Source organism: Lampetra fluviatilis, chromosome 14 (assembly GCF_964198595.1).
Source record: "Lampetra fluviatilis chromosome 14, kcLamFluv1.1, whole genome shotgun sequence".
Taxonomy (NCBI): Eukaryota; Metazoa; Chordata; class Hyperoartia; order Petromyzontiformes; family Petromyzontidae; genus Lampetra; species Lampetra fluviatilis.
Genome location: NC_136288.1, coordinates 12,370,499 through 12,389,152, shown reverse-complemented (window position 1 = coordinate 12,389,152; position 18,654 = coordinate 12,370,499). Strand labels below are relative to the sequence as shown.

The 18,654-nt window shown below is 51.2% G+C and overlaps 2 protein-coding genes across 2 annotated transcripts in view; both read right to left on the bottom strand.

Annotated features, from left to right (window-relative positions):
- Nucleotides 1-1,605, bottom strand: part of LOC144935887 (potassium voltage-gated channel subfamily KQT member 4-like) — a 125,283-nt gene extending 123,678 nt beyond the window's left edge. Inside the window, exon 1 of the mRNA XM_078862739.1 lies at nucleotides 726-1,605. Within this exon, the coding sequence (XP_078718865.1) occupies nucleotides 726-1,177 (452 nt within the window). The 5' untranslated portion in view covers nucleotides 1,178-1,605. The remainder of the gene's footprint in view (nucleotides 1-725) is intronic.
- A 10,418-nt stretch (nucleotides 1,606-12,023) lies between these two features.
- Nucleotides 12,024-18,654, bottom strand: part of TAF2 (TATA-box binding protein associated factor 2) — a 63,394-nt gene continuing 56,763 nt past the window's right edge. The window contains exon 26 of the mRNA XM_078862727.1: nucleotides 12,024-16,710. Within this exon, the coding sequence (XP_078718853.1) occupies nucleotides 16,349-16,710 (362 nt within the window). The 3' untranslated portion in view covers nucleotides 12,024-16,348. The remainder of the gene's footprint in view (nucleotides 16,711-18,654) is intronic.

The window sequence follows — 18,654 nt, the reverse complement described above, 5'->3', positions numbered from 1 at the left end:
CACGTGGGAATTGGTGAACGCACCTTGTGGACGCGCGTTGTGTGCACGTGAGACGCGTTCCGGCTTTTTGCGCTCGGAAATCTGCACTTTGCCTACGATGGAGTTGCTCGTGTACGCCTGCACGCTTGTGTGCGCACACGTGTGCGTAAACGGCGAGCGTGTGCGCACGTGTGCATCCGTACGCACGTGTGCGCCACACGTGCGTTGTGACATCAACTCTCGCGCGAAGGCAATGCACGATCGGTGAATGCCTGAACAAGCAAACAGAATGAGTGAGCAGCAGACAAGGGAAGGGCAGCGGCGACATTGAATATGTGACACAGACGGAGGAGCATACACAGAGAAGATGAGACAGCGAGAGAGCCGGAGGAGAGAACAGGGAACAGAGAGAGAGAACAGGATACACAGACACAGAGAGAACAGGAGACACGGTGAGACAACGTACGAGAAAGAGGAGACATACAGCGACACGGACAGAACAACAGACAAGTTACAGAGTCACGGAGACAGAGAACAGGACATACAGCCCTCGACAGCAAGAGACTGACAGAGAGAACAAGAGAGAGAGAGAACTAGAGAGAGAGAGAGAGAACGAGTGACAACCAGAGACAAAGCCACGCGCACCGACGGGGGGGAAAGACAGACACAGAGACAGACACGAGACACCGACAGAGATCAACGGAACACACAGACGCGCGCGCGCACACGCAGAGACGGGTACTCACACGAACGTGTGATAGGCAAACGCCCATCCGCGCGGTCGCTCCAACAGGTTGTAGAGGGAGTTCTGCAGACGTCGGTACCCGGCGTGCCTCCTGGACGCGCGCGCACCCGTCAGCGGCTTGCCGAGCAGAGTCACGCGTGCGTTCACCTCGGCGGAGCCGGGCAGGAGGCTGATGCCGTCTCGTAGGGTGCAAGCGGTGCCACCGAGACCCCGGGGAGAAGGGCTCATGGGAGAGAGCCTTTCCCGAGAGCCGCCGCGTTCGGCGAGAGAGGCGGAGGCGGACAGCGCTCCGCCGCCGCCGATGATGCCGCCGGCCGACGAGACGGCGCTCGTTCGCCGGGAGTCGAGGAGTCCCTGCGGAACGCCCGTGCCGTTCATGGCCGCGTGCGCCGCGGTGAGTTGCAGGGTGGAAAGTCCCAGGAGCTCGACGGGGTCTTTGTCTCTGATCTTCATCGGAGCCGGCGGTGGCCGCGAGCCATCCGCGCGTCGCGCGGCGCGCCTCGGAGTCTTCTCGCTGGGCGCGCTCCGCTCATTCGGGGCGCGCCCGGCGCGAGGCCGAGACGTGAGAGTAACAGGTAACGTGCGTGTGTGTGCGTGCGTGTGTGTGTGTGTGTGCGTGTGTGTGTGTGCGTGCGTGTGTGTGCGTGCGTGTGCGTGCGTGTGCGTGCGTGTGTGTGCAATGCGTGTGATGTGTAGTTGGTGGAAATCACGCGTGGCTGGTATTATTAGAATTGAGTATTGCTACAACCGCTACTTAAAAGAAATCGATTAAAACGCGGACATTAAACACAAATCAATCGGCGCAAAATAAAACGCAGGGTAAAAAAAAAAACAATGAATAAAATCGCGGCGCATTTCACTCCATCCTAGCAGCAGCAGCAGCAGCCTCCCATCGCTCTCGCTGCTTCTACAACGGGCGCAGGCTCAGCCTGCTGCTGCTGCAGCTGCAGCTGCTGCGTGGTGGAGCAGGCGGCAACGTGCACCACAGTTGGTGCCCTGTCCAGCTGCTCCGCTCCATTGGCTGTGGGGGTAAGGGGGGGGATGTGTGTGGGGGTGTCGCTCTCTCTCTCGCTCTCTCCAGAGCGCACCTCTCCTCCTCCTCATCCTCCTCACCACCGCAAGCCACTCCGAGGAGGGAGCGATGTTGTCTCGCACTTGGCTCCAGACTCCACACCACACACTCCACACACCACACACCATACTCCACACAACACACAACACACTCCACCACACTCCACACACACCACACTCCACACACCACATACCACACTCCACACAACACACAACACACTCCACCACACTCCACACACACCACACTCCACACACCACATACCACACTCCACACACACCACACACACACCACACACACACCACACACACACCACACACACACCACACACACACACCACACACACACACCACACACACACCACACACCATATACACCACACACCCCACGCACACACCACACACACACCACACACACACCACACACCACACTCCACACACACCACACTCCACACACCACACACACCACACACACCACACACACCACACACACCACACACCACACACACTCCACACACACCACACACACCACACACACCACACACACCACACACACACCACACACCACACACCATACACACCACACACACTCCACACACACCACACACACCACACACACACACACACACCACACACACCACACACACACCACACACCACACACACCACACACACCACACCACACACACACCACACACACACACACACCACACACACCACACACACCACACACACACACACAACACACACCACACACACCACACACACCACACACACACACACACCACACTCCACACACACCACACACACACACACTCCACACTCCACACACACCACACACACCACACACACCACACACACCACACACACCACACACACACACACCACACACACCACACACACCACACACACACCACACACACACACACACCACACACACCACACACACCACACACACACACACCACACACACCACACACACCACACCACACACACACCACACACACACACACCACACACACCACACACACCACACACACTCCACGCTCCACACTCCACACACACCACACACACCACACACACACCACACACCACACACACCACACACACCACACACACACCACACACACACACACCACACACACCACACACACACCACACACCACACACACCACACACACACCACACACACACACACCACACACACCACACACACTCCACGCTCCACACTCCACACACACACACACACTCCACACACACCACACACACCACACACACCACACACACACCACACACCACACACCACACACACCACACACACCACACACACACCACACACACACACACCACACACACCACACACACACCACACACCACACACACCACACACACACCACACACACACACACCACACACACCACACACACCACACACACACCACACTCCACACACACCACACACACCACACACACCACACTCCACACACACCACACACACACCACACACACCACACACACACCACACACCACACACACCACACACACACACACACCACACACACCACACACACACCACACACCACACACTCCACACACACACCACACACCACACTCCACACACACCACACACACCACACACACCACACACACACACTCCACACACACCACACACACACCACACACACCACACACACACCACACACCACACACACCACACACACACACACACCACACACACACCACACACCACACACACCACACACACCACACACACACCACACACACCACACACACCACACACACCACACACACACACACCACACACACACCACACACACCACACACACACCACACACCACACACACCACACACACCACACACACACCACACACCACACACTCCACACACACCACACACACACCACACACACCACACACACCACACACACCACACACACCACACACACACCACACACACCACACACACCACACACACACCACACTCCACACACACCACACACACCACACACACCACACTCCACACACACCACACACACACCACACACACCACACACACCACACACACACACACCACACACACACACACACCACACACACCACACACACACCACACACCACACACACCACACACACCACACACACACCACACACACACACACCACACACACCACACACACACACCACACACCACACACACCACACACACACCACACACACACACACCACACACACCACACACACCACACACACACCACACTCCACACACACCACACACACCACACACACACCACACACCACACACACCACACACACCACACACACCACACACACACCACACACCACACACACCACACACACCACACACACCACACACACACCACACTCCACACACACCACACACACCACACACACACCACACACCACACACACCACACACACCACACACCACACACACCACACACACCACACACCACACACACCACACACACCACACACTCCACACTCCACACACACCACACACACACCACACACACCACACACACACACCACACACCACACACACCACACACACCACACACCACACACACCACACACACCACACACCACACACACCACACACACCACACTCCACACTCCACACACACCACACACACACCACACACCACACACACCACACACACCACACACACCACACACCACACACACTCCACACTCCACACACCACACTCCACACACACCACACACACCACACACATCTGTGCGGCGGATTTTTGAGCCGTTCTCCTCTCATACGCGTGGGGGTTATCTCCGGACACAAACGGGTTACACCACTCTGGACCTAGGCGAGCCAGGGATGTCAAGCCCAGTCGCGAGGTTTATGGGCGGACGCAATAACTGCGATTTCGCGGTAATCCGGTGTTCTGGGCCTCCCCAAAGTCGACTTAGCATGAAATGAATACATTGATGGGGTGTTTACAATATGAGCAGGGGAGAGACGAAAGCGGGTTTGTTGGGGTTGTGCGTCACACAGACCGCAGTCGGACTTAATAGGAGCTCGCTAACAGCACTCGCAGTCTGTGTAACACTCCGCAGTGGGATGGGGGGTGCAAATGTAAATATTTACGTGTGATGTTAATTATTTAAAATATATATATACTTAAAGACAATAAAGTGGTTCTTCAAGTATAAATAAAATAACGCGCCTGTCAAGTGGCCTAGTTTTAGCCCATTGCCATAATGGCTTTCCAGATTTGTCGTCCAGGAGAGTTTGTTGGTGGAAATATTCGGATCGGCTTCGACTCCTCCGAGACTCATCAGCACGTTGCGTGGCCTGTTAAACAAACGTCGCTGAGTTGCCCGATGTTATAGGCAAGTACCCTCCATCAACAACACGGGCACCATTCACTGCGGCACAGCGAACAGCGCATCACCTTGTGGGAAGATGATGTCCCAGAACAACTTCAACTCATCAGCTCGTCACATTGAAGACCCGATCACACCACGGGCGGCAAAAATCCCAATACAATCCCAGGATCTCAACAATTCCGGCCCTGTGCTCTGACTCCCAGAACCACCGTATCACCTCGCACCAATAATTATCATTTACACCCCTTGTAAATCCACACAGTGTCAGTCGTGTTGATTGTCTGACCATACATCACCACGCTGGTCACTGCGTGTTGGCGAGGAGTTGGGCGGCGAGCATTCACTCGTTTCAAATTATCAATCCCCGCCGATGTTACATCCGTGGCCGTGCAGTGCGCTAACCACTGCGCCACCGCTCCACCCCATGACATTATACGTTCGCGTATACAATCGCACAAGTTTTTGGGAATTGTTTTTTTCCGGCCAAATTGTAATTCTGCTTGTCTCGGTGAGCGCTCACCTGGACGACGACACAAAGCGTGTCAGCCAAATGGATTCATTCATATATGCTAATCCGGGATAAGTCCCCCTACAAAGAGGTTTTGAGGGGGGGGGGGGGTGAGCGAATAACAATGCCACCGAACATTCATGCGAATCACCATTTCCTGTTTGCGCGGACGAACGGTGTGCGCATTATGCCGTAATCTCGCGTTACAACCAAACCACCGACCGCCAACATTCCGTCGGCATCCAATAATCCCCCACCCCCCAGCCCTCCCGCATTTACCGCGCCCATCGATTGTGTTGGGAGGAGGAGGGGGACAGAAATCGGATTAACGGAGCGCATCCGAATCAAACCCCCCCCCCCACCGCACTCTGGGGCAAGACACGAGCCACCTCCCTGTCGGACACTGTGGCCAAGCCCTCCGCGTCGGCTAATGGAGCGCGTGTCGTCCTTCACGACTCACGGACTCGTCCCCGCACGCAGTCTACGCCGCGATTTAATGAGGCGATCATTGAACGGGGGGGGGGGGGGGGGGTGTGGAGGGGGGGGGGCACAGCCGTCCCTGCTATCCCGTGTCCCCGCATCCCCTCCCTAGCTCGCTCCACCTTGCACACACGACGCGCGGTTGATGTTTGCTGTCGCCGTTGTGGGCAGGTAAAGGTGCTGCCCTGCAATTCCTTGCGCGCGCCGCTGTCTCCCAAACGTGTTGGGCCTCCCCTGCAACAGGTGGGGAGTTATAAAATAATAAAAATAAAAGATAACAAATTAATTCTCACGAAGTTTCGGCCACAACGCAAGCAGCCGTCTTCAGGTGGAAAACAGGTCTGTCGAGAAGGCAGAGTCTGAAGACAGACCTGTTTTCCACCTGAAGACGGCTGCTTGCGTTGTGGCCGAAGCGTCGTGAGAATTAATTTGTTATGTTTTATTTTTTATTATTTTATTACTTCCCTTCTACGTGACTTTACCGAAAGAAGCAAGAAGATGAATCCCTGCAGTCACGAAAGCTTTGAATCGAAATTTAAGTGGGGAGTTCTGGAGAACCTACCCCCCCGCCAACTCCGCCACCCGAGGCAAAGGTGCAGCCCTGCAAGTGGCGAGTTCGAGAGCCACCATCTAGACGAGCGATTCTTAACTTTTGCTGCAGCCTTTGCAAAGTAGTTGTGCTTAATTGGTGTTTTGATGATTTACCTACAAAAAAATCTTCGCCATGTCTCGCACCTCCATGGGGTGCGCGCTCCCCATGCTAAGATCCACTGCTCCAAATAATATAAATGAATATGGGGGGGTGGGGGTGCGATTTAAGACTCTTGTTCATTGTTTTAACCGCCAGGTCGGCAGATCCAAGCAGTGACCTCTGGGTTGCAAGTCCAGTGAGCTCATCATAACAGCGCGGCTGCAAAGCCGTGTAATTATATACAAATATATTTATATTGAATCGTGCACACACCGGCTGCTTCTCGTTCATGAAATCAAGTGTTCCAACAGCAATGTTCCAAAAAAAGAGCGCCGTTAATTGCATGCGCAATGCCTACTGTGACGTATGGACATTGAAGGGGTGGTGGGGGGGGGGAGATGTAACAAAAGTCTTGAGATATCCGCGATGCACGCCGTCAAGGTACACGAGACCTCCCGGAGCCATCGACGTATCTCACGGTCCCGAGGTGTAACAATCCATCTAGGGGCACCTGAACTCGAGGCCATTCCATCGCTCCATATCCTCGGTGGGGCTGGTGGGTGGGTTGTTGGTGGGGGGTGGGATCACATCCTCGCTTGCGCGTTCTCTCCTCTGACCGCCGGCCGGTCTTCTTTCTCGCGTCGTGTGCCGCTAACCCCACTTGCTTTGCGCTCATTCCCCCTGAGCCACAAGCTCCTCTTCCTGCACCCCCCCCCACCTCCCTCCCTCCGTGCAATTCTAAGCGTGCGCTTCTCTGTCTCTCCCTCTCTCTCTTTCCCTCTCCAGGCTTCTTTGTAAACTCGTCAGCTTTTGTTCCACGTCCTGTCAGCGCCCATGTTTCCGATCCACGTGTCCGGGCAGGTTATATGCGATGATTGAGAGAAAAACTAAACTTTTCTTCGACGAGTCATATTTGTGCGTTTCATTATCGGTTTGACATTTCCGAAGCTACTCAATCCTGCTCGTGCACGTGTCTTAATGTCATCAGTTTGATCGCATTCCACTTATCATCCAGATACAACTGTTTTTTTGCGTTTCGTTTGTTGTCTTTCCCCCGCACCTCCGATTAGCGCGATTGGCTACGTACGGTGCGAAAGAAGTTCAACACACACACATACTGCTTTGGATTTGTGTCCCCTATTTGGCACCATCTCCTTGTTTTATTCATTCTAGGTGACCCATGGTGTGCACTAACTCCAAAACACACGAGTTCAAGAATGAGACAGAAAATAAACTACAAGAAAAACACAACGCAAGGATGACTGCAGATTTCACAACATGCGATGGAGCAATAAAACAGGTCTGGCGTGCATTCCGAGCGCGCATATTTTGTTAATCTTTCAGCTTTTGTTCAACACTACTTGTCATTGTACCGTGTGGAAGAGCTATATGTGGCATTCACAGGCATCGCCGCCCACCTCGAGGCAACGTGACATACTTCACCATCATTGTTTAAGGTCGACGACCATGAAGAAGTATTAGCAAAATGAAAACATTCTTATTCAGGTACGTGGGGTAAGAAAATACATTTTTTTAAATACCTACATGGAATTCTGCCACAGTGCTGGAATGATCAGCACACTGGATTTGCAACCCAGAATGTCGCCGGTTCAATTCGATTTCCAGGCTCGGCAGTTGAAACGGTGCCAGTTTCTTAAATTTCTGCCACTGCCTCTGTCCACCCAGCAGGATAACTGGACACGCAAAGTCAGTGGATTTGGCAGGTGGCCGCGTGTTTTCAATTTAGATGGAATAGTGTATAGCTCCAGTGGCTTCCTAATATCGGAAGAGCGTTCCAGACGGCCGCAGAAAGGCATCTGAAAACGCGCGATGCAGTGACCACCGTTTTTGTTCGATGGTTCGCTGCCTCTCGAACTACCTCGAGTGGAGGCCCTTCCACCAGCAGTGGCGTCAGCAAGAAATTGCAGGGCTGCGCATTTACATTTGAAATACATACATTTTGTTGGGCTACGGTATGTACATTGTACATATGCAGACAGTGGCGGGCGATGACCTTCTCGTTCTATTTAGGCATTTGTTCTAATTCATGATTAAATTACACGAACGGGCAGCTAGGCTCACTCCGAGCGCGTCAAAAGGGTACGAGGCGAGGCCGACACACACAGCACAAGACCTGCCCCGACCCAATGTTATTTATGTGCAACCACAACATTCATTGACGTGGCCTCATAATCCCACACCACGGGGCATTGGTGTCAGGGGTGATGATATTGAAAAATGAAGTAATTAAGCACTGCACTTTTAATATCCCATATCTCTGACCCCCCACCCACCAACCCCTCATTTAATTATCTCCAGGTACTGGAATCCTGACCCTCAAAATGGTGTTACTGGAGCAAAGAAACACATTGAATTAAAAAAAAACTGGCAAATGCCCCATTATTTACAATCTGTAAATTTTACAGTTCTGCAAATCGAGCCGTGCATGGAAATCCTCCGAGAGCTGCGTGAATTATGTGAGGGAGGCGGGGGTGGGGGAGGTCGTACACTCACTGGGAGATAGGAAAGTGGAGGGGGGGGCAGAACACGTTCAGTTATGAACTCGTCACTGGTGCGAGCCGTAGCCGGGAATCGAACTCAGGTCTCACGCATTACGTCACCGTTACATCCCCCCCCTCCCGCCCAAGCCCCGACCTCCACTGAATCCCGTTGTTGTTTTTGCTTCTATAAAGATGTCGAAAAAACTGCCCCCTCAAATGCGGAGAATTGATGGTGGGCTATAATTCGCGCCAGAAATATTTCATTCAATTAAAAAAAGCCCTCACTGGCTCCGGGTGATGTGAGAAAATTGGAAAATATGAAAGTAATTCACTTCTACAACGGGATATCAATTAGCCCAACCTCGCCGAAGCCACCGGTGTTGCAATTAGTGTTTAAAATAAGCCGTCTCGCAGCTAAACTGCTCGGCAGAAAATTGGGCGAAATTTGTGTTAACAAGCTTTGTTGGAGTGGGGCGATGCGGGACACATGCAAAACGTTACCGGAAGAAAAAAATATATATAATGGCCCCGCTATGGTGGGGCATTTTCGGGGTCCGCAAATTTAGCGCGTAGATTGTAAGGGTTTTTCTTTCATGTCACCCGCCACATTTAGAATCAAGATGCCATTAAAGAGTGTTTGGCTGCTACACATTTTCACGTGACGATAAGCCGCTTCGTTGAGCTGCCATTTGTGGACAGGTCGCTTCTAAAAAAAATAGCTGTTTAGCTCAGTGAGCCTTGCCGGGTAAAATAACAAAAATAAAATTAATCCAAAATACAGTTTTTTTTAGTTAGATCGCGGAAATATGTGTCGTTAAATCCGCCACCACCTGACACAGCCAATACCTACTATAATCACCCTGGAATGTCTGTCCTTAATGCTCGTGACGTCACCCCACATTGACCAGCCCCCCTCATTAATATTCATGAGCAGGTGACGTCCTCCAAATGGACACCCCGCCATTATTACCTACGATGAGCCAAGAATGTCTGTGTGTAACGCTCGTTACGTCACCCCACATTGACCAGCCCCACTCATTAATAATCATGAGCAGGTTACGTCCTCCACATGGACACCCCCCCCCCCCCTCATTAATGAGCAAGTGACAGCCTCCAAATGGACACCCCCCCCCCATTCATAACAATTAGCAGCTGACGTCACTCCACATGGGGGGCGGTGACAGCTCCTCCCCCCTCCTCGGCGTCAACTTACAACCCTCACTACAAAGGCAGAACCCTCACGTCACGCGATCTCCGTGACGCTGGTGAGACATCAAAGTAAAAAGGACGTCACGATGAACAAGGGATTTTAACCTTTAAATGAAATAAGTTTGTGTCACCGCGGCCTTTACAAATTGCACACGAATGGATGCAATGAATATGACGTCGCGGTCTGCTTTTCGCTTGCAAGTTTCAGATTTACTACAATACACCCGTCCTTGGACGGGCCAAAAGGCGAGTTAGGAAGGTTTGTCAACAGAACATACCAATTTGTTACTAGTGTAGTGGCGGTACGCGCTGACAGGGGGGGATCGTGTGAGAGCGCGTCGGGTGATGGCTACATCGCGTTGTGTAGTGGCGGTGCGTGCTGACAAGGGGGGGGGGGATCGTGTGAGAGCGGGTCGGGTGTGGCTACATCGCGGTCCGCAGGCAGATGTCCACATCGAGGTCCGCATAGGCCCCGCCCCCTGGAGCGGAGGACTATTTAGGGGGATGCACAGCAGCACTCGGGGAGTTGGTAACCAGTGAAGACAGAAGAGGAGGAGGAAGAGATAGGGCCCTGAGACCCCTAGCCCCGATGTCCTTGTAAGGGCCGGGACCCTGTGTGGTTCAGAGGCGGGACCGTGGGACCCGGGGCCGGACGTCCGTGTGAGGGCCGGCTGTGGGACCCAGTGGTCGGGACCCATACCCAGCCGGGGTGGGTCTGGGAGTTCCCCTGGAAGCTACGGGGCCGGAGAGCCCGCGTGTGTGTAGCCGGGTGGAACGCGTAGCGTAGGCTGTAGTTGGCTACACGTGTCGTTGTGGCTAAAGTAAATGTTAATAAAAGTGTGCTACCCGTCAAGTGGTCTCCCGCCGTAATTACATTACACTAGTATAGCACACCGGTGTGTTTGAGAGCAAAGCCACATTTACAATCCGAGTACGACGTATTGCCAGTAGTTACAACAGGCGGACAGCCAGGCTTGTTGTAATTACTGGCGAAACGTCGTACTCAGATAGTAAATGTTGTGGCTTTGCTCTCCAACACACCGGTGTGCTGTACGAGTAACGAATTCGCATGTTCTGTTTACGTGACAAACCTTACTAGTTGGCTGTCGGGTGGGTTTAACGACACATTTATATTTGTATACGAGATCTAACCGAAAAAAAAAAGTATTATGGATATTGGTCGCGAAAGCATGTGTTAAACCAAATTTAATATTAATTGAATAATTAACATTTATTTGTAAGGTGCCTTCCACAGTCTCAAGGATGTGAAAATTGCCCAAGGCTCATTAAAATAAAAAAGCAAGGACTTTCCACTTATTCAAGTAATCATCTCACCAGTTTCACGATATCCTAGGTGGCCAGACCAAGAAACATCATTGTGATTGTTACAGGACTCGGTGAGAATGCGGAACAATCCCTTTGAGCGAACGAGGAAACGTGCAAACCCAGTAGCGATAGTAATAAAAGGAGGCAGCATGATGTCTGTCTATGTACATGTTTATTTAGACGGGGGTTTTTGAGGACAAATGGATCGTCAGTAATGGTTGCAATTGTCTTCCTCGGCGATTCGCCACGATTCTTGAACATTGCGGGTGCATTGTAAGTGTGTATGTTGAACTTATTTCGCACCTTGCGTAGCTAACCACGCTCATTGGAGGTGCGGGGGTAAGGACAACGACAAACAGGGGGAAAAAATCAGTTCTAACTAAACGAGTGGAGCGTCTCTCGTGGCTGTCGGGGTAACGTGAACCTATTACAAACAACACATCAGTCACGATCAAATTCACTGATGAAGCCCTCTGCAAGCGGTCGCAATCTCTCACCGTTCTGCGACCTAGCAACCCATACCTGTGCACGAGCCCTTTTCATCGCTCAGCATATCGATGGAACGCCATCGATTCCTGCACACGCGCTGCGACGCCATGTCGCTTCAGCTAAATAAACGATATTAATAGATTTTATCATTACATCTTAGTAACTTTGCACATCCTTTAAACACGCGGGGGGTAAAAAAAGAAAACATGCAAAACTCAAAAACGGAGCGGCACCACTTAGGGCACAACACGTGCATTTTTATATCTGGAGGGCGAAATTCTGAGGAAAGTTGCGAACTGTGAACATACCATATATATACACGCAACGCGTACAATGCAGCGCGCGTAAAAAAACTAAAAAAAATGCACCAAACGAACTTTAACAATGGGTGCGTCCGCAAAACGCGAAATGAAAGCAACGACATTCAAAAGCGACAAGAAGAAGAACGAGGACCGCGGGGGGCCGGTGCGGTTTTCCCACGGCACAAACCGAAACATCGGCGCGCAATTCGCAATGCTTTGGTCAGCCGTGCCCTGCCAGGTCAGCTGGCGGGGGGCCGGGGGGCTCGGTGGTCGCCGCGAGCAGCGGGGTGGCCAGGGCGCGTCGCTGGCGCGTAAAATTTTGCAGCGCTGTTCACCTTGCAAGCTTGTCGGCCCTCCAGGGAGGGGTAGGGGGGGTTGGGGGTTCTTTAATAACGCCACAGCCTCTCGTGCAGCGTGCGAGAGAGACATCGCCAGCCGTCTCCTTCGCTCATTTCCAATAGATGCGTTTGTCCGCTGCGACGCGTAAGGAAGAGGTAGAGCCCCTCCCGAAGAGGGGACATGCGCGTTAAATCTAAAACATAACGGTGACATACTGGGGGGGGAGGGGGGGGGTGAGTTCGATGGATAATAAGTGTGGCCCTTGATCGAATAAACCACCCTTGGAAGTGGCTTCGTCATATCACGTGAATAAAGGTGGCGAAGCAACGCAACCCTGGAGGGTAACGGCCTCCGCTTAATCAAACTCGTCGTCGGGTCCGGTGCAGTCGTGAAAATCACAGGGTGCGCATTTTAAAAGGCGATCTTCGCGTCCTTTGCAAGAAAAAATGACCACCCCCATCAGCCCCACCTCCCGAGGACTCGCCCCTGACAGCTTTAGGGGCGAACATATCTTGACAGATGGGAAGGAAACGACACCGTGAATACACACCGCCATGGCATTCCGTGCATTTCATAACCTTCACCTGGCACCCGTGGGAACGGGGGGGGTGGGGGGGGGAAGTGCAGCGTGACAAGGGGCTGTCAAGAGGTTTTTTTTTAAATCGAATGTCTTCACTTGAGGCTCTCGCGTATGACTGTCTACACTTTCCGGGAGCACATTTTCACTGGCGGTTCGGTGTAGTTGCGGAACAAGATAACTTAACAGAGCTCAAACAAAACTATTGATGTCTAAAGAAGGTACAGCAGGAGAAAGGTGTGCATTTCCAAAATAAGTCAAAATTCTCACGGGGCACACCGTTTTCAAAACGTGTCTATGCAATTACACAGAGGTTAACATTCCTGGTAGTGTGACGAAAAAAAACACACACACACAAGGACGCATAAAGAATGACCCAAGAGACTTTGTATGTCAGCTGGTGCAGGTTTGTTGTAAGCCATCATGTATATGGGGTCGGCCCAGAGCATTTGAAATATTTTGGCCACGGAAGTCGATATAATCCGAGCCTCCTATAGATATTCCGTTACATCAACTGCAGCGTCTTGCCTTTGTAGATAAAAAAAAAAAATCTATATTTGACCCATAACTTGTACTGCAATTTTTTTGGTTAAAATTATCAAGGCAGAATAATGACATGTATGAACATACAAAAAAAATTGCCAGTGGCTGATTAATACCATGCCGAGCGTGCTTGCGTCTTCACTGTGTTATGCAGAGCTCTTTCAAAGTCTACTATCGGACACGTTACCAAATCTGGGCTACAAGGCTTTTTTTGTTTGCACAAAGTCTGCGCACACTTTTCACATTTCTTGTGCGCTGGTTCAAAATGAAATTCGATGACGCCGTTTTTTTTTACGTGACGCAAGGACACTCGAACGCGTTCCAGTTTGCAAAAAAAAATGCTGCGAGGTGGCGGGCTGTCAAATAGTGACCAGGTAAACTTAACGACGGAGCAAACTGCTCGTGTCTGCTCTTGTTTCTCGTCAGAGGGAAGAAATTAAGAAATGTAGAATGACCACGAGCAGTAACACGCACGCACACTAACACACGCGCGCATGTACAAAGTTGTGGGAATGTTTTCAGTGTCCAATTTAAAAGTTAATGGGCCAGGAGGAGGTGGCTGGGTCACAGGTGCACAGTGGGAATTGCTCTCTTTAGTGGGTGCATCAAGCAAAGCCATCTCTAATTGCCTTGCTCCCACCTCCAACCCCAAAACCTCACGAGGAAAGCCGAACTACAACGGCTATGGCTAGGCTGGGTAATAAGCTATGACAAATATCGTCTGTTGGATATAACCCACGGAGAGTATTCATTTAGGAGAATAACATTATCGATGTTTTGGGCAAACGCTCTTCTTCGTGGTTAAAGAAGAAGAGCGTTTTAGGCTCCAAGATGATCAATTAAAATGTTCAGTAAAAGATTTTAGAAATCGTTTTAATGCTAAAACCCTCGCCAATTACTTTATTAAAAATTTCCGTGAGCTGCGGTATTACTCTACTGTCATCTGACATAAGTGAATAGGTCTAACATACGGGCGGGCATGTCTTTCATATCTTTATTCTGAAGGCCTTCTGCCCACATCTGACATATGTAGGAAGGTTAACTGTCACGGCCGACATGACCTGCATTTCCCTGTAAAAGAAAAAGTGTCAGCCACGTTACAGCCCTTTCCTTCCACCCACAGTGGCAGCGGACACCACTACCAATCACTCTACCCACCTCTGGCGATGCACAACTGTCAGTACGCACCAAAGTCTTCACCCGGGCGTCTTAATTAAGTCACAGCTCTGGTGGCACGGCCGACGAAGATCAAAAACGTCGGCGAAATGATCCCCGCTCCAGCAGCGACGAACGTCACGAGGACCTGACCCAGCCCGGCACCCAAATTACTTCTCTTTCTCTGCAGCTGCGATCGATAAACACCAGTCATTCACGGAGCGCGTTATGCACACCTATTAGCTTTTGTTGAGAGGGGGGGGGGAAGCAGTGAAAGGGGTGGTGGCAGGGGAGGGGTGAGGAAATAAAGGACCGTGCTGCCTTGCCCCGTCTGCCACGTCGGGCAGCGGTCGTTTACAATGAGGAATGCATCGACCCCTCGCTTTCGTGTTTGTCTGTCGTGGCCGGAGCGGAGCTGGCCCGGCTTTCGGTAGCTGCGCAGATTGACAGCCGTGCGCCGCGCTGGCAACGTTGCCTCATGCGAGCGATAGCCGCGGTTATTTTTAGCCTCGCGCGTGACTTTAATTGCCTTCTAAAATAGCATGGGCCCCCTATAAACGCTGCGCCGCACTATGCAAACCCCAGAAAGAATGGCTCAATTATACAGCTCCGAATGGCTAGCAGGAGGGTCTTGGAGACCCTAACAATCAACCATGCAGACTCCTTATGTAGGCAATAAAAAATGAGATATACAGAACAGTATATTAGGCAGGATATTGAGAGGGTGGAAAATTACTTTTTTTTCATACAGATTGGCAGATAAACATAGGATTTGTGGCGTCGGCGATACCTGGCGTATTATTGAAGCCTGGAGCCTGGCCTCACACTACAGCACAGAGATGGCCGTGATAGCCACGCAGACACTCATTCACCATTCGTTTAATGACGCGGCGTTCCGGCACCTGGTTCAAGGGTCGCCACACGCCGACAAAAAAAAAACACTCGAGTTCTCCGAGTCCGCCAGTCGCGCAGGCCCCGGCACGAGTCGGCGGTGTGGCCGGACCAGAGGAGGCCAGTGGCGGTGCCACGTTCAAGCCCCCGCGCCGGCGACCTCAGTCGGAGACGGAGGGCGAATTGAGGGACCGTCCGCTCGCCGGGCTGTTGAGGTGGAAGTATGACGACGACGAGGCGTTGCGATCGCGGTCCTTGCTGTCGTGCTTGTGCTTGTGTTTATGCTTGTGCTTGTGTTTCTTTTTCTTCTTCTTGTGCTCGTGGTGGTGGTGGTGATGATGGTGGTGGCCCGACTGCAGCTGCAGCTGCTGCTGGGCGTGTTGCGGTGACGGGGGCAGCACTTCCGAAGCGGCCAGCCAATGGGATGCGGCAGCAGGGAAGGGAGTAGCCGCCGGTTGAGATGATATCGGGAGCGCTGGAGTATCTGCTGCAGGAGTAGAAGACGCTTTTGTAGCATCTTTGCCTGGAAGATAGCGCAACAACACATTTGCATTTAAACAACAGGTGACAATGCAGTATATTCTCAGCTGCACGCTCTGGTAGAGGTTAAATCACCTCATGTTTTATCGCGAGACAACGTCTAACGATAATATATAATATACTCCACGTGAAATTACTGCAAGTAAAAAAATAACACCAGGCAGCTCACGAGTGGCCACGTGCAGCACTGCACCCAAATGCCAGCGGAGTTGGGAATATTGCCTGGCAAGCACAGCAAGGTTATTTTTCTTTGCCGTACAAGTTTCTCAAGCCAGTACTCTTGTAGAGTTTAATCTTCTTACAGAGTTTGGCCAAACTGCTGTGATGCTCTATCACAAAGTACTGAACCGTTGCTGTGGCTCACACCAGGTAGTTTCCACACCATATGTCCCATGCTGCTTTTTCATTTCGAGCAGGCATATTATTATTGTTATTTTCCCCCATTGATCAGAGCCATCAATTCAGTTCGGGTGCAACCTATTGCGAAATCATTCTCTTTTTCAATTAAGAGAGATTTTTATTAAGAAATGATGGTTATGATTAGACGTTTGTTGCATGCAATGGACTACATCTCTTCAGAACTCATGGGCAAGCAGGGTGGTGTAACGGTAACCCGTGTTTCACAGCGAGAAAGGCCTGGGTTCAATTCTCATCTCGGGCATGCCTTTGAGTGTGGAGTTTGTATATTCTCCCCCTGTTCTCCATGGGTTTTCTTAGGACGCTCCGACTTCCTTCCACAAGTATGGACGCTCATGAATTGGCCACAAACATCTTCATATGTATATATACGATGAAAAAGAGGCTAATAACTCATCAGATTCCTCCAGTATAAACAAAGATCCTGATATGTCCTTGAACTCAGTGTGGCTTGCTGGGTAATTAAGTCATTATTATAATTGTTACACACGACTAATCGCATAGAGCCACACACTGTGTAACAATGCACAGGCATCCGCAGGCATGGCAACTTTCAGATTGTAAACACTACACACAGCATACATGATAAGGCATCCAAATTAAAAACACACGCGGAAAACCGTTTTTTTTTTCTCCGACATTAACACCCAAAAAGGGCCCATAACCGAAGTTCACCGTTTGTCAAGTTTATCAAGTTTCAAAGAGGGGGGGTGGAAATCATTGCACGTGGCGGCCAGTAACTACAAAGTGTGGTTGCAATTAAAACAGAATCAAGTGCAACTGAATTGGAACGACAGCTGTTGGAACTGCGATCCAAATTCTCCGCAAGCAACAATAAAACCAACCCCCCCCCCCCCACGTGCGGTGCCCACGTGCAGTGCCCACGTGATGGGCACAAGGTGCCCCCCCCCACTCCTGCCAAGCGGACCCGGAAGGCCACTGGGCGAGAAAATCTGTGTGACTTAACGACATATTTACGTTTTAACACGATCTAACCCAAAAAAAAAACCTTTATCTCGTGACTTAACTGCTCCAGCAAGCAAGGAATCGAAGACAAAAAAAAAGGACACTCCGCACGGCTTAACGTCGGAAAAGGTGTTCGTTAGCGGGTGAACGTCGCACACGATTGGATGGTGATTACTGATCGGCTTCTGGGAGTAGTAACTTAATTAGCTTAATTCCTGTACGAAACGTTTGCCGGGGTGGCTCAGCGGTCGGCGCACCGAGCCGGAATCAGAATCTTTATTTAGACTGGAGGAATCCGATGAGCTATGATGCTCTTTCTCACAAATGTCCAGCGAGCACCGTTGATACCTTTGGCTTTGAATCCGGGTTTCAGCCAGCTTTGAGTAAACAGAGTTTCACAAACGTAGTAGGATGAAGATCTCAGGCCGTTTACCAATGACTCGTGATATAAAAAAAAAGTTTAACTTAAGTTGGAACAAACAAATTACAGCTCTGCCATGCGACGAACTGATGCACAGCAGGGCGCGTGGGAATGTCGAGCAAG